The 13,874-nt window shown below is 44.2% G+C and overlaps 1 protein-coding gene across 7 annotated transcripts in view; it reads right to left on the bottom strand.

Annotated features, from left to right (window-relative positions):
- TGFBR3 (transforming growth factor beta receptor 3) overlaps positions 1-13,874 on the bottom strand; it is a 216,895-nt gene that overhangs the window by 35,572 nt on the left and 167,449 nt on the right. For all 7 annotated transcript variants that reach the window (XM_008264892.5, XM_070078049.2, XM_008264894.5 and 4 more), the window contains 3 exons: positions 11,695-11,863; positions 8,638-8,785; positions 1,956-2,145 (listed from right to left, as the gene is read on the bottom strand). In XM_008264892.5, coding sequence (XP_008263114.1) covers positions 1,956-2,145; positions 8,638-8,785; positions 11,695-11,863 — 507 coding nt within the window. The remainder of the gene's footprint in view (positions 1-1,955; positions 2,146-8,637; positions 8,786-11,694; positions 11,864-13,874) is intronic.

Here is a 13,874-nt window from a genome sequence, read left to right as displayed (position 1 = left end):
TGATGCCCCAGCTAGAATCAGCAAGCTGGAATCAGGAGCATAGCCAAGACTTGGAACACAGGTTCTCTAGCAGGGGATGTGGGCATCAAGCAGCATCTTAACCACTGTGCCAAACACCCACCCCCAGTATTGGTATTTAAAATATTATTGTGCTGGGGCCCGTATTGTGGCATAGAGGGTTAAGCTGTCCCCTGCAATGCTGGCATCTCATATGGGCTCCAGTTCGAGTCCTAACTGTTCCACTTCTTACCCAGCTTTCTGCTAATGCACTTGGGAAAGTAGCAGAAGATGGCCCAAGTGCTTGGGCCCCTACACCCATGTGGGAGACCCAGAAGAAGCTCCTGGCTCCTGGCTTTCACCTGGCCCAGCCCTGGCTGTGTGCAGCCATTTGGGAGTGAACCAGCAGGTGGAAGATCGATCTCTCTCTCTCTCTCTCCCTCTCTCTTTCTCTCCCTGTAACTCTGTCTTTAATAAAAATAAATAAATCTTAAAAAACAGAAAATTTATTTTGCTACCTCCTTTTTGAGTGTCAAACTATAGACGTTATTTGGATACTTGGCCTTTTAAAACCTCATCACTAAGTGGAAAAGAAAGACTAGTTAGGTACACTTTTTCCTCCAAAGGAACAGACTTATTTCCAGACAATCAATACTCAATAATTTTGTTATATTTTCAACAATTTAAAGAAAACATTTTATCTATTATTATACAAATCCACCACCTAAAAGCCAACTGATGTATGGCTGAGATCAAAGCCATCTCAGTGAAAGCTAGAAGTGAAGATGACCAATAGACATTAACTCTTCTCCAATCCTTTGAAAAGGACACTATAAAAGTGTTCAGGTCTAAAATAAGTTATAATTTCGCATAATTTTTTTTTTTGACAGGCAGAGTGGACAGTGAGAGAGAGAGACAGAGAGAAAGGTCTTCCTTTACCGTTGGTTCACCCTCCAATGGCCGCCACGGCTGGCGCGCTGCGGCCGGCGCATCACACTGATCCGAAGGCAGGAGCCAGGTGTTTCTCCTGGTCTCCCATGGGGTGCAGGGCCCAAGCACTTGGGCCATCCTCCACTGCACTCCCGGGCCACAGCAGAGAGCTGGCCTGGAAGAGGGACAACTGGGACAGAATCCAGCGCCCCGACCGGGACTAGAACCCGGTGTGCCAGCGCCGCAAGGCAAAGGATTAGCCTATTGAGCCACGCTGCTGGCCATAAGGTTTTTAACTTGTACTGTTTAAAGAATTTTCACAAAAACCCTATAAAGGAGGTCCTATAATTTTTCCCAATTCCTGAAGAGGCTCAGAGGTTCAATGACTTCTCCCAAAAGAGTGAAGAAATGGCAGGACTGAGACTTGAGCTAGTTCTCCCCACTTTTATTCTAACAGCATCGCACTCAGGAGAGGTACCGGGGAGTGAGGACCAGCTCTGGGGAGCGGCTCAGTCACGCTCACTGAGACTCCTGAGAACCTCATGAACTTGTCGGGCCTTTGCTTTCTGCTCTATCAAACCAGAGTAGTAATTCCTGCCCCCAGCTCTGGGTGAGAAGGCCCGAGTGTGAGTTCCCAAGACCGTTTTCCTCTAAGAGGCAGATTCTGACCAGGGTCTTCTTCCCTGCAGTCCTAGCCATTGTGCATTCTCAGCTGTAAGTGGCCATGTGATTGCTCCGAGAGGAGAACGCAGGCCAATTTCTTCCTACTGAAGTCACAGGAAAGATCTTTGGCAAAGTTCTCTGATACACACTCACCTCTACACTACTGAGACCTGTATTCCAGTTTCCCCAAAACCATCTATTATAATTCAAGATCATTTTAAGCCTTATACTAAAAAGCACTCAAAAAATTATTAAAATGTACAACAGAAAAACAACCACAGAAGCTGAAATGAGAGGTCCTTATAAGAAAATTTCATTCAGGAGATTTCTTTCATATAACTACATTAAAAAAAAACCACACTTACCATGGTTTTCAAGCCGAAGGTGAAACCTATTAGCCACAGGGGCTACTGTGTATGACGTTACTGGACTGTAGCCATTGTCCAAAGCCCACTTTACCAGGTTCTCTTGGGTAGAAGGAATGTCATCTCTTATGGACTTGGTCATGGTCATAGATCTTTCACTCTCTTTTCCAAAACCAATACTGTTAGGAGCCTAAAGAGAACAATAAACTATCATTCACAGGTGTAAAGATAAATAATATTTTAAATAATAAGATTTAAATACCTGAAACACATCAATTCTACATAGTGTATGAGGCAATGACTTATTCTTTTTATTTCTATTTTCTGAGGGTTAAAACATTCACATGAAAACCTTTCATAACAGATTGACAGACACCTATTCATGCTATCTGATCATGTTGCTTGGATGGCTTACGTTGGTAAAGATAATTCAATGACAGCTAAGTAGCCACATATTAAATATATCTTGTGTGTTATCACAGAGTTAATGTCAAAGTTCTTAACACACACATACCAAATTTGTATACCAAACTTTCCCTTGTTTTTATTTACAATTATGTACAAAGTATACAGATGTACAAGTTATATTGGCAAAATATGCCCATTCTTCTACTTCCTATAACCCAAGATTTAAATGAAAGCAAAATCAAGTTACCCTAGTGAGGAGACAAGCCTATCCTCACAAACTACTAAACTCCATCTGGTGAAACCGCCAAGGTTGATAGTTCAACTATAATTTATGATCCAGTAGACTGTTTTGTAACTGCTCATTTGCCAGTTCTGTTAACTAAATGTGCTAACATTTTATGCTCTAAAATATTAATTAATTTAGGTTACTTTCCTCTGCCTATTAATTTTTTTACAAAAGATTTATTTATATATTTGAAAGGCAGAGTTACAGGATGGTGGGGGGAACTAGGGGGTGGAGAGTCCCCAGATGACTGAAATGGCCAGAGCTGGGCCAGGTGGAAGCCAGGACCCAGGAGCTTCATTCAGGACTCCCACGCAGGTGCAAGGGCCCAAACACTTGGGCCATCTTCCGCTGCGTTCCCCAGGTCATTAGTAGGGGGCTGGCTGGATCAGAAGTGGAGCAGCTGGGACACGAGGTGATGCTGATGTCACAGCTGGCAGCTTTACCCACTATGCTGGCCCCTCTGCCTATTAATATTTTATCCAATACTACAAGTAGCTCAGAAAACTAGCAATCAGTGGAAAGTCAGTTATAAAATTAAAGTTATATAAATACTTTCAGGAAAGAATATAACTGGACTCTGAGTAAGCAGGACATGGGAGGTAAATTGCTATGACACTTGGGGACTCCGGCGGCAGTGATGGAGTCTGAGGGTGACAGGGCTGAACCCTGGAGAGGGATCACCAGGGGCAGGCACCACTTTTTCAACAACTGCTCCAGCAAGGCAGGAAAGCCCTCCCAGCGCACAGCTTATACCATTTTCATGCTGTCTAAAAATCACTTTAATTTCCATGCCCAGTGATTTTCTCCTGCATACATGCAGCATTTTTCCTAAATTCCTCATTTGTTTCCCATTCTGTTTGCCCCTAACATGACTAAATATTAATCCTTTCCCACTGTAAAACCATAAAAGATTCACAGCTTCTAAGTTCTCCTGGCCGTTTCAGTTGTGGGAGATTGGCTGACGAAACATACATTTAAATTCAAAGCTTAAAGGATCTCACCCAAAGGGTTTATCTGTGGGAAAACTGCCAGGCTGGCCAGTCAGGACCCCTGCACACAAAGAAACCAGGCAGAGTTCCACCAAATCCTGCAGCCAGGTGTTAACTCGGCTTTGTAGGCTCAGAGCATTGCAGCTCTCGCTCGGACTCAGAGCAAATTCCTTAGGAGAAGGAAGGGTTAGAAAGACAGCCAGAAAGTATAAGAAATGCAGAGAGGGAGAGAGAGAGAACTAAACTGGAGTTAGGGAGGATATGATTTATTCTTGGAACTTTTTATTCATTTAGTCAACAGCCGTTCTCTGCGGCACAGCTTCTTCCAGCCTTTCAAAGCAGCACATCGTTTTCATTGGCTGGAACGGCAGCATTGGCCTAACCAGTTCTGCTTGGCCTCATCTGCCCCAGCCTTTCATGTTGTTGGACAGCTGAGAAAATATTGTATTTCCAGAATCCTATCATCATCCCTGCCACCTGTCCTTTTGTACCAATCGAGAATGATCTGTTCACACCTTTCCACATTAAATCCAAGAGCTGTGGGTTCATCTCATATTGATTATGCCTCCGACTGAAACGCTAGACAGCTATCTGCACATCTGTGAAGCGGCAAGGCCTGGGACAATGGCAGGCAAGTTGGTTCCTAGCATTGAGCAAATTCCTCATGCTGTATTTCTGGGAGTCCCTGAGTTTTTTTCCAACTTTAGTGGAGCCATTTCAAATGGGAATATTCTAGGGGGTCTCCAAGTACCACCACCATCTTTCCCAGCCACATCATTATGAAAGGTGGTGAGCTGGGCACAGGGTCTAAGTACCTCCACAACCCCCCAAGTTTGCATCAGAGCTGATGGCAGGGGGTGGAGGAAGGGGTGAGTCAGAGAATACAGTGCGTACTCCCATAGGGATTGTAAAAATGTCCTTTCTAAGAACAAACTGGCCTACACCAACCTTGAAGTCCAAGGCCACATGAAACAGTGTGAGAGGAAACCCATAATGAGTTTCCTCTATCCATTCTTTAATGTTCTGGAGGTTCTTCCTGCCATAAAAGTGAGCACACCAGGTCCCCAGAGGACCTAAGCAAAGAGCCAGAGCTGCACATGGCAAGGTGGACACGTCAGTATTCCTGTTCTTACCCCCACTGCGGCCCTCTGCAACCCTTTTGGCCATTTTTTTTGTACTTAAAGGACACATTCTGCCTAACCCCACAGAAAATAAATATTATGAAAAAGTTGTGCATGAGTTTCAAAGTGTTTTGCACCAGGAGAGGATGTTTGGCCTAGTGATGGAGACGCTGATTGGAACGCCTGCATCTCATACCAAGTGCCTGGGTTGGATCCTGGCTCCACTCTCAATACCAGTGCACCTTGGGAGGCAGCACTGACAGCTCAAGTAGTTAGGTTCCTGCTACCCATGGAGGAGACCAGGATTGCGTTCCCGACTCCCAGCTATGGGAACCACTGCGGGAATCTGGGAAGTGAACCAGAGGATGAGCATGAGTCCCCACTTGCTCTGTCTCAAATGAATAATAGAAAAAAAAATTTTGCACCAAATTGAACTTAATTTTATCTACTGCTAACTTTTTGAAGTACCCTCTTACATGCATAAGCCACCCATGTTCAACGATGCCCTTCTTTAAATTTACCTCATCGGGTTTCTTACGATTCCTCTAGTAAACATTTTCTTGCTTTTTATCTTGCTTAGAGAAGTGCCCTGTTCCAACAGACACCTAAAACATTGCTGATGGAAGAGGTTGAACCCCTTTTTATGCCAGGTGCTGTGCTAGGAGCTTTCTGAATATTATCCTACTTAATTCTCTTCTGAAAGACAAGGAGCTAGGAATGACTATTTGTTAGAGGCAGAGAATCTGAGATTCACAGAAATTATGTAGCACACATAGCTGAGAATTCACCCTATGAGGGCAGTGTGCACAGAGCTTTAGGTGAAATATCCTGCCTGTGACCCCTTCACAAATACTTCTTAAATGAGTGAATAAATAAACACATGAGCTCAGCTAAACCTCACAATAGCTCTCAAGGTGAGTACTATCATCACATCCTTTTCATAAGTGAGCAAACAGATTGTTCAGCTAGACTGCCCAGTATTTACCAAGAGTAATGATCATTGAAAAGGGATTTGAACATAGCCCTGTCTGACACACAGCCAGGATTCTTTCCACTCTGCCACTCTGTCTAGAAAGGAAATACCAGAAACAAGTTGCCCATAAAGTCTTTCTTCCTTTGTTGTTAAAAAAAAAAGATATTTATTTATTTATTTATTTGAAAGGGAGAGGCACAGAGAAAGAGCTCTGTCATCTGGTGGTTCATTCTCCAAGTGCCTGCAACAACTGAGGCCAGGCCAGGACCAATGCCAAGAGCTAGGGACTCAAAGGAGGAGTCCTACATGGATGGGATGGAGCCCAACTCCTTGAGCCATCACCTTTGCCTCCCAAGGTCTGCAGTAGCAGGAAGCTGGAGTCAGGAGCCAGAGCCAGGACTCGAATGCAGGTCCTCTGATTCTGGACACAGGTGTCTTAACCTGCAGCTTAATCACCAGGCCAAACACCTGCTGCCATTTCTCCCTTTCTGAGTGTTGTCTATACTTTTGTATTAGCAGATAGCATTCCCTCTCAGCACAGGCAGAATTCACATCTGAAACAGGGAATTAGGAAATCACAAAGCATGAAATGGATTGGGAGAATAAAACAGAACATCATGAAACATGACCTAAGTGTTTAGCAATGTCCTGCATTGTCCAAAGTTGGCCAGGAACAGGAGTGCAGCCAAGGAGAGGGATATAAACAGATCTTGCTCGGGATGAGCAATCTCATTTCTAGCCTTTCTGATTCACATGAGAGACGGGGACCTTCAGAGTGGACTCCAGAACTGCCCCGGACCAGGCACACACATTCAGGGAGAGAAAGAGCTGTGCCCGGGTCAGGGCCCAAAGCATAGTTACACAAGAACTCCAGCAGGGAATTAAAGTGTACCGTATGTTTCTGCCTTTCAAAGCGTGATTCCCTTTCCTGTTTTTGTTATTCTGAAATTACAAACATTTGGCCAGTGTGCCAGGCAGCAAAGGCCACAGACACCATAGGTCACCAGCACCCCTGACGCCGTGCCCCAGAGGGCAAGCAAAACATCTTTGCTTTCAGAAAATCACGGCTGCACTTTGTGCTCAACACCAAATTAATACATCACTGTTCCACAGGACGGCTTACTGGGACCGTCCCAAAGTTGAAAAAACAAGAAACCCACAGGAACCAGAATGATTACTTTAAAATTAAGATATGTGTGCTCGTGACCTTGCCTGCTGTTTCTGGTGAGGGCTTTACATGACGTTGCCTAGGAAACTGGGGGTTTTGCTCACTGCTGTATCGGAAGGAAGATGCCATGAATGAATGAATAATACCAAAACCAAAGGCATAGCTGCCCCAATTAAACCCACTCCAACTGATTTGATGCAGCTACTAAAAGAGATATTGTCCTTTTGTTTTTATTTTAAAAAATGACAATGCAAAAAAGTTGAGACTATAAAAGGGATGCTAAAGTAAATATTTTCTGAAAAATGGAAGTATTTCTTTTTAACTTTTAACATAATTACTCCCATATTCTGCCAAATAGCTACTCTCTATATCATCTGAGATAAGATTAACTTTACCAAATTTCATCATTCAACTTTTCAGGAAAAGAGCTTCTGTCTACTTACACCAACCAGCAAAGTCTCCTCAAGATTTCCTTCATGAAACAGGACGCTTAAGAAAGAGATTAGAGGGGCTGTGCTGTGGCATAGCGGGTAAAGCTGCCACCGACGGCACCAGCATCCTACGTAGGCAGCAGTTTGATTCCCGGCTGCTCCACTTCTGATCCAGCTCCCTGCTATAGCCTGGTAAAGCAGCAGAAGATGGCCCAAGTGCTTGGGTCCCTGCTACCCATGTGGGAGACCTAGAAGAAGTTCTTGGCTCCCAGCTTCGGACTGTCCCAGCCCTGACCAGTATGGTCATTTGGGGAGTGAACCAGCAGATGGAAGTTCTCTCTGTCTCCATCTTTCCTTCTCTAGCTTTCAAATACATAAGTTTTAAGAAAAAAAGAAGGCCGGCGCTGCGGCTCAATAGGCTAATCCTCCCTCTGCCTTGCGGCGCCGGCACACCGGGTTCTAGTCCCGGTCGGGGAGCTGGATTCTGTCCCGGTTGCCCCTCTTCCAGGCCAGCTCTCTGCTGTGGCCAAGGAGTGCAGTGGAGGATGGCCCAAGTGCTTGGGCCCTGCACCCCATGGGAGACCAGGAGAAACACCTGGCTCCTGCCTTCGGATCGGCGCGGTGTGCCGGCCGCAACACGCCGGCCGCGGCGGCCATTGGAGGGTGAACCAACAGTAAAAAGGAAGACCTTTCTCTCTGTCTCTCTCACTGTCCACTCTGCCTGTCAAAAAAAAAAAGAAGAAGAAGAAGAAGAAGAAGATGATGACGACGACGTTCAAAGCAGGTGAGAAGACATGTCAATGCCACATAGTTAACAAGAACAGTATATGATGTGAGCTGGGGTCAGCCTGATTTCTATACCTTCCCTAAGTCCCTAACGCCAAAAGAGCTGATTTTCAGGACCACGATACTGAGTCCCAACTAGGACTCAGCCATGGAAGGCTTAACTGTGCTCCTTGTCTTACACTTACTAGCGCTACAAAGCACACTGATGCATTTCAGGAGTTTCACAAACGAGGCTACTAGAGTTGAGAGAGGTTAAGGGATGTGCCCAAGGTCACAGTTTGTAAATGCAAGTGCCAGGACACAAATGCAGTTGGTCTGGCCCACAGCGCCCATGTTTTAACCCTCACATTGACCACCCTTGTCGGGAAAAGCCAGGGAGCAGCCTACTCTGCAATGTGGAAAATAACCGAGAGAAACCTTAGAAACTCCAAAGAGGCAGAAACTTGAGAAAAATAACACATATAAGCCCAGCTTAAATTTTTGCCATTCATCAAAACAAAGAAATGCTCAACCAACTTACAATAACTTTTAGGTTTCCCTTAACATCAAAAGATCTGATCACCCAGTTGACGGACTTTTTGCACTTCAAGATCAGGATGAGATTTTTGACCACCTCGGGATCATCGTGAGAGGGTCTTATGTCAATTATTATATCCACCTGGAAAGCACTGTGAGAGAAAATAAAGGCAAAGTTAGGACCCAAATGCCAGAAACTTGCAACCCCTCTTCCAAGTCTTCGTGTTTCTAGTGTCTGGCCAGCTGATTAAAAAGCTGGAGTTGATCCTGGGCAAATGACATGTGCAAAACAGATTGTTACTGCACACAAAACAAAATGATTTTACATAACAATGGAAACACAGCCCTGTTGATCATTAGCCATGAACGTTTTTCTCTTCTTTGGGAAAACAAAACCAAAATCAAGGTGGTTACTTGATGCAGCCACCATTAGAGAGAGACCTGAACAAACCAGAGGACTTGACTGTCGAGGCAGAATTGGTGCTTTTTCTTCCCCACATCTTCAATGTACAACTTACCAATTTGCTAAATGCTCAGATTCCTACAAAACCAGAAGTGGATGGCACTTTGCTCAGAGGGGAGCTGTGACAGAATTGGGGGTGGGGTGGGGAGACAACATGGCAAAAAAAAATTTGGAAACTTCAAAATAAGAGGCAAAGGGCTGGAGAATTTCTTGATTTATCTTAGGTTTGCTTGAGCCCATATACAATTGCTACAAAATCCTATCTGCATTTACTTTCCCAAACTTCTGGATATACAGTTATTAAAATCAAGAAACCAGATGGTCAACTGAGTAATTGTTAGAAAACTGATGACCACCACTCAAACTTCTAAGAATTCAGTATATAAGAGAATTTTTTTTTTAACTAAACATTATCTCCATGGTTCTGAATTTAACGGGAAAGTCTTTATTTCCATCTTGGTTTTACATGCTTGTAAAGCATAAAATGAACAATGTACACAAATGAAGCCATGGGCTTAATGGCTAAGCACATGTGCCAGACTGCTTCTATTTCTCATTCCCTTTGGACCTTCCACAGAATTCCTCATGTGGGACAGAATGGAATCCTACCAAAGCTGATCTTCAGCTTACTCACTTTTGAAATCAAAACCTCAATAGCATTTTAACTTTGAAATCCCTCTACAATACACATTTAAACTTCGAAGTCACCAGTCCAGATGAAATGCAGGGTAAAGCGAGAGAATAAATTTTTTGCCTTCTCTTAATTTCCTAAATCTTTTTTTTAACTTTTATTTAATAAATATAAATTTCAAAAGTACAACTTTTGGATTACAGTGTTTTTTCCCCCCATAACCACCCTCCCACCTGCAAACCATCCCATCTCCTACCCCCTCTCCCATTCCATTCTTAAGATTCATTTTTAATTATCTTTATATACAGAAGATCAACTTAGTATATACTAAGTAAAGATTTCAACAGTTTGCACCCACACAGACACACAAAGTATAAAGTACTGTTTCAGTACTAGTTTTACCATTAATTTGCATAGTACAACACATTAAGGACAGGGATCCTACATGGGGAATAAGTGCAAAGTGACTCCTGTTGTTGATTTAACCACTGACACTCTTGTTTATGACGTCAGTAATCACCCGAGGCTCTTGTCATAAGCTGTCAAGACTATGGCAGCCTCTTGAGTTCACAAACTCCGACCTTATTTAGACAAGGTCATAGTCAAAGTAGAAGTTCTCGCCTCCCTTCAGAGAAAGGTACCTCCTTCTTTGATGGCCCATTCTTTCCACTGGGATCTCACTCACAGAGATCTTTCATTTAGGCCATTTTTTGCCACAGTGTCTTGGCTTTCCATGCCTGAGAAACTCTCATAGGCTTTTTAGCCAGATCCAAATGCCTTAAGGGCTGATTCTGAGGCCAGAGTTGCTGTTTAGGGCATTTGCCATTCTATGAATCTGCTGGGTATCCCACTTCCCATGTTGGGTCATTCTCTCCTTTTTAATTCAATTGTTATTAGCAGACACTGGTCTTATTTATGTGATCCCTTTGACACTTAATCCTATCTTTATGATCAATTATGAACTTAAACTGATCACTTTAACTAGTAAGATGGAATTGGTACCTGCCAACTTAATGGAATTTGGAGTCCCATGGCACGTTTCTAGCTCTACCATTAGGGGTAAGTCCAAGTGAGCATGTGCCAAACTGTACATCTCCTCCCTCTCTTATTCCTACTCTTATTTTTAACAGGGATCAATTTTCAAATTTGAATTTAAAATTAAAATCTAAAATTTAAAATTAAAATTTAATTTTAATTTAAAATTTTTAAAATTAAAATTTAAAATTAAACTTTTAAATTCAAATTTTTAAATTTAAACACCTAAAAATAACTATGTGTTAATTAATGAGTTCAACCAATGGCAATTCTCTAATTATGCTCAACAGGGAGGTCAAATTTCAAGTCCAGGGCTAGGAAACTGAAATGGAGACAAGAGCACAGTGGGGAGGCAAGTTCTATCTAATGGCAACTGGGTGTCACCACATCACCATGGGGCCACTCTGCCTACACAAACACATACACACACACTCACATACACACACTCACTCACACACACATACAAACATATGTACACTCACACACTCACAGTTTTAAAGCAAACAGTTCTGAACATATACAGGCTTTGAGGACACAAAGAACAGAACCATAGTTAGACCAGAATGATACTGAAATGATAATTATGTTACTAAGGCACATATTGTGATCTTCTTATCAGGAATAACCTCAGTTAAAGGGGATAATGATGGTGCAAGAGTGACCATCCTATAATTAATATGTAAAAATCAGAACAGGCTTCAGGAACATATGGGATCTGGAGATAGTTGCAGAATATAAAATACACCATTGGTGCCTTGGCTCCCTCTTCAAAGCCTCTGTGAACCACCCCCGAAGCACCGCGGGTGCCCTGCTCATTTGCACAGGGAGGGCAGCACCTCTCCCTGCCTCAAGCCAGATGGAAGTGCCTTTGATTTTGCCTCTGCTCAGTTCAGAAGACACACCCGCTCACGCTCACGCTCACACACACTTACCTGTAGGGGTTAGAGTTGGGCGTGATCAACTCGATGATGTGCACCTCCTTATCCTGGGGCTGGCTTGACATCACACAGCCTTCTGCTGCTTTGGGCTGAAGGTACTCAGCAAGGTAATTGAGGGAGAGAAAATTCTTCCCTATGTTGCATGTTGGAGGGAATACTTGGTCTGAAAGTAAAGCAGCACAGGGTAATCTGTGAATCCACTGAGCCTCCAAGGGGAGGACGCTGGTAAGACTGAGCAGGTGCAAGATGGGGAATCCCAAGCCAGAAGGAAGGGTCTTCATCTATGGGCTCCCCCACCACTGTCCTGAAATGCCTTCTGCTATGGTCACCCGTGACCTCCTAATGCCTAACTCCAGTGGCCTTTTTAAACGAAGTCCTCTCCTTTCTTGTTTTCTGTGATCCTTCTGGTCCTCATCCATTTCCTCTGACAGTTCTTTCAGACTCTTTTACTGGCTCCTCATCCTCTGTCATCCTTTAAACACTAATGGTCTCAATCTTCAGTGCATGTCATGATGCACCTGCTTGGATCCCATCCCAAAGAATCTGATCCAGGACATCCGGGTGGGCGGAGGCAGCTTGCTCTTTTGAAAACTCCATTGTTGATCCCGATGTACACGAAAGCCAAGAACCTCAGCTTCCTCTTTTTGTCTCCTATTTTCCCTACATGATCTTAGTTACTCCTCTGGCCTCCACTTTATCTAGTCTGTGACTCCTTTTCTGAGCTGCAGACTCATAGTTCCATTTGTCTACCAAGCAACTCCTATGTGAAAATCCAATAGGCATTCCACGGTCAACACTGAAACCATTCTCTCGCCTATTGCCAACTACAATCAGCTCTCACAGGACCGGCACCTGCAGACAATCCACTGCAGCTCCAAGATTTGGAAAAAATAATGCGTCTGTAGTAAATATGTACAGACCCTTTTCCTTGTCACTAAACCCTGAACAATGCAGCATAGCAACTATTTACATAGCATTTAGTTTGTATTATCAGTAATCTAGAGATGACTGAAAGCACATGGGGGGCAGCGCTGTGGTGTAGTGGGTAAAGCCACCACATGCAGTGCCAGCATCCCATATGGGCACCGGTTCAAGTCTCAGCTACTCCTCTTCTGATCCAGCTCTCTGCTATGGCCTGAGAAAGCAGTAGAAGATGGCCTAAGTCCTTGGGCCCCTGCACCCACATGGGAGACCCAGACGAAGCTCCTGGTTCCTGCCTTCAGACGGGTGCAGCTCCAGCTGTTGCAGCTATTTGGGGAGTGAACCAGAGGATGGAAGACTCTCCTCTCTGTGTGTAACTCTTTCAAATGAATAAATAATTTTTTTTAAGAAGGCAATGCATATTTAAAAAAAAGTTCATGGGAGGTGTGTGCATATGGTATAGGCCAACACTGTGCCCTTTTATATAAGGAACTTGACCTTTGTTGGATTTGGGTATCCACAGGAGTGGGGCTGGAACCAGCTCCCTACAGACACCACAGGATGCCTGCATGCCCCTCCTTGGAAATTTGTTCTCCCAGTTAGCAGGAGACCCAGCCGCCTACTGACATCTCTGTGCCAGCATGCAGAGTGAATCATTCCATCAGAGTTATTCCTCACAGCACTTTATACTCTGGAGATTAAAAGGTAGGCATTCGGAGGAAGCAGAGAGGGCAGATTTTCACTCTTTCTCACAATCTCGACACAGACAATTCATGTTGACATGACACTTAGTGTCCACGGTGCCTTCACCGTGCTGACGGCTGCTCACCACCCCGCCCCGGGAGAGGGATGGGGAAAGTGATGTGAGCACCACGGGCCTGAAGACATCTTCCTCCCCACAGCACACGCCACTGGTGCAGCCTGGGTTTCCACCCAGTGGTTTAAATGCTTAAACAGAACTTGCGAGAAACTACTGGCAATGTGACAGCTGGGGCCAGGGGTCCAGGAAGTTCTAGGTGCAGCAAGCTTTATTTCAGAGGGGCAGTTAATCAGGGGCCTGACACTTCAGTGAAACTGACTTCTGCCTGGTTGGGTTGTTTTTTTTTTTTTTTTTTTTTTTTGACAGGCAGAGTGGACAGTGAGAGAGAGAGAGACAGAGAGAAAGGTCTTCCTTTGCTGTTGGTTCACCCTCCAATGGCCGCCACGGCTGGCACGCTGCGGCCGGCGCACCGCGCTGATCTGATGGCAGGAGC

This window comes from Oryctolagus cuniculus, chromosome 7 (assembly GCF_051225735.1).
Source record: "Oryctolagus cuniculus isolate XC-2025 breed Fujian yellow rabbit chromosome 7, ASM5122573v1, whole genome shotgun sequence".
NCBI lineage: Eukaryota > Metazoa > Chordata > Mammalia > Lagomorpha > Leporidae > Oryctolagus > Oryctolagus cuniculus.
Note: the sequence above shows the minus strand (reverse complement) of the source record. Positions and strands in the feature narration are given on the sequence as shown.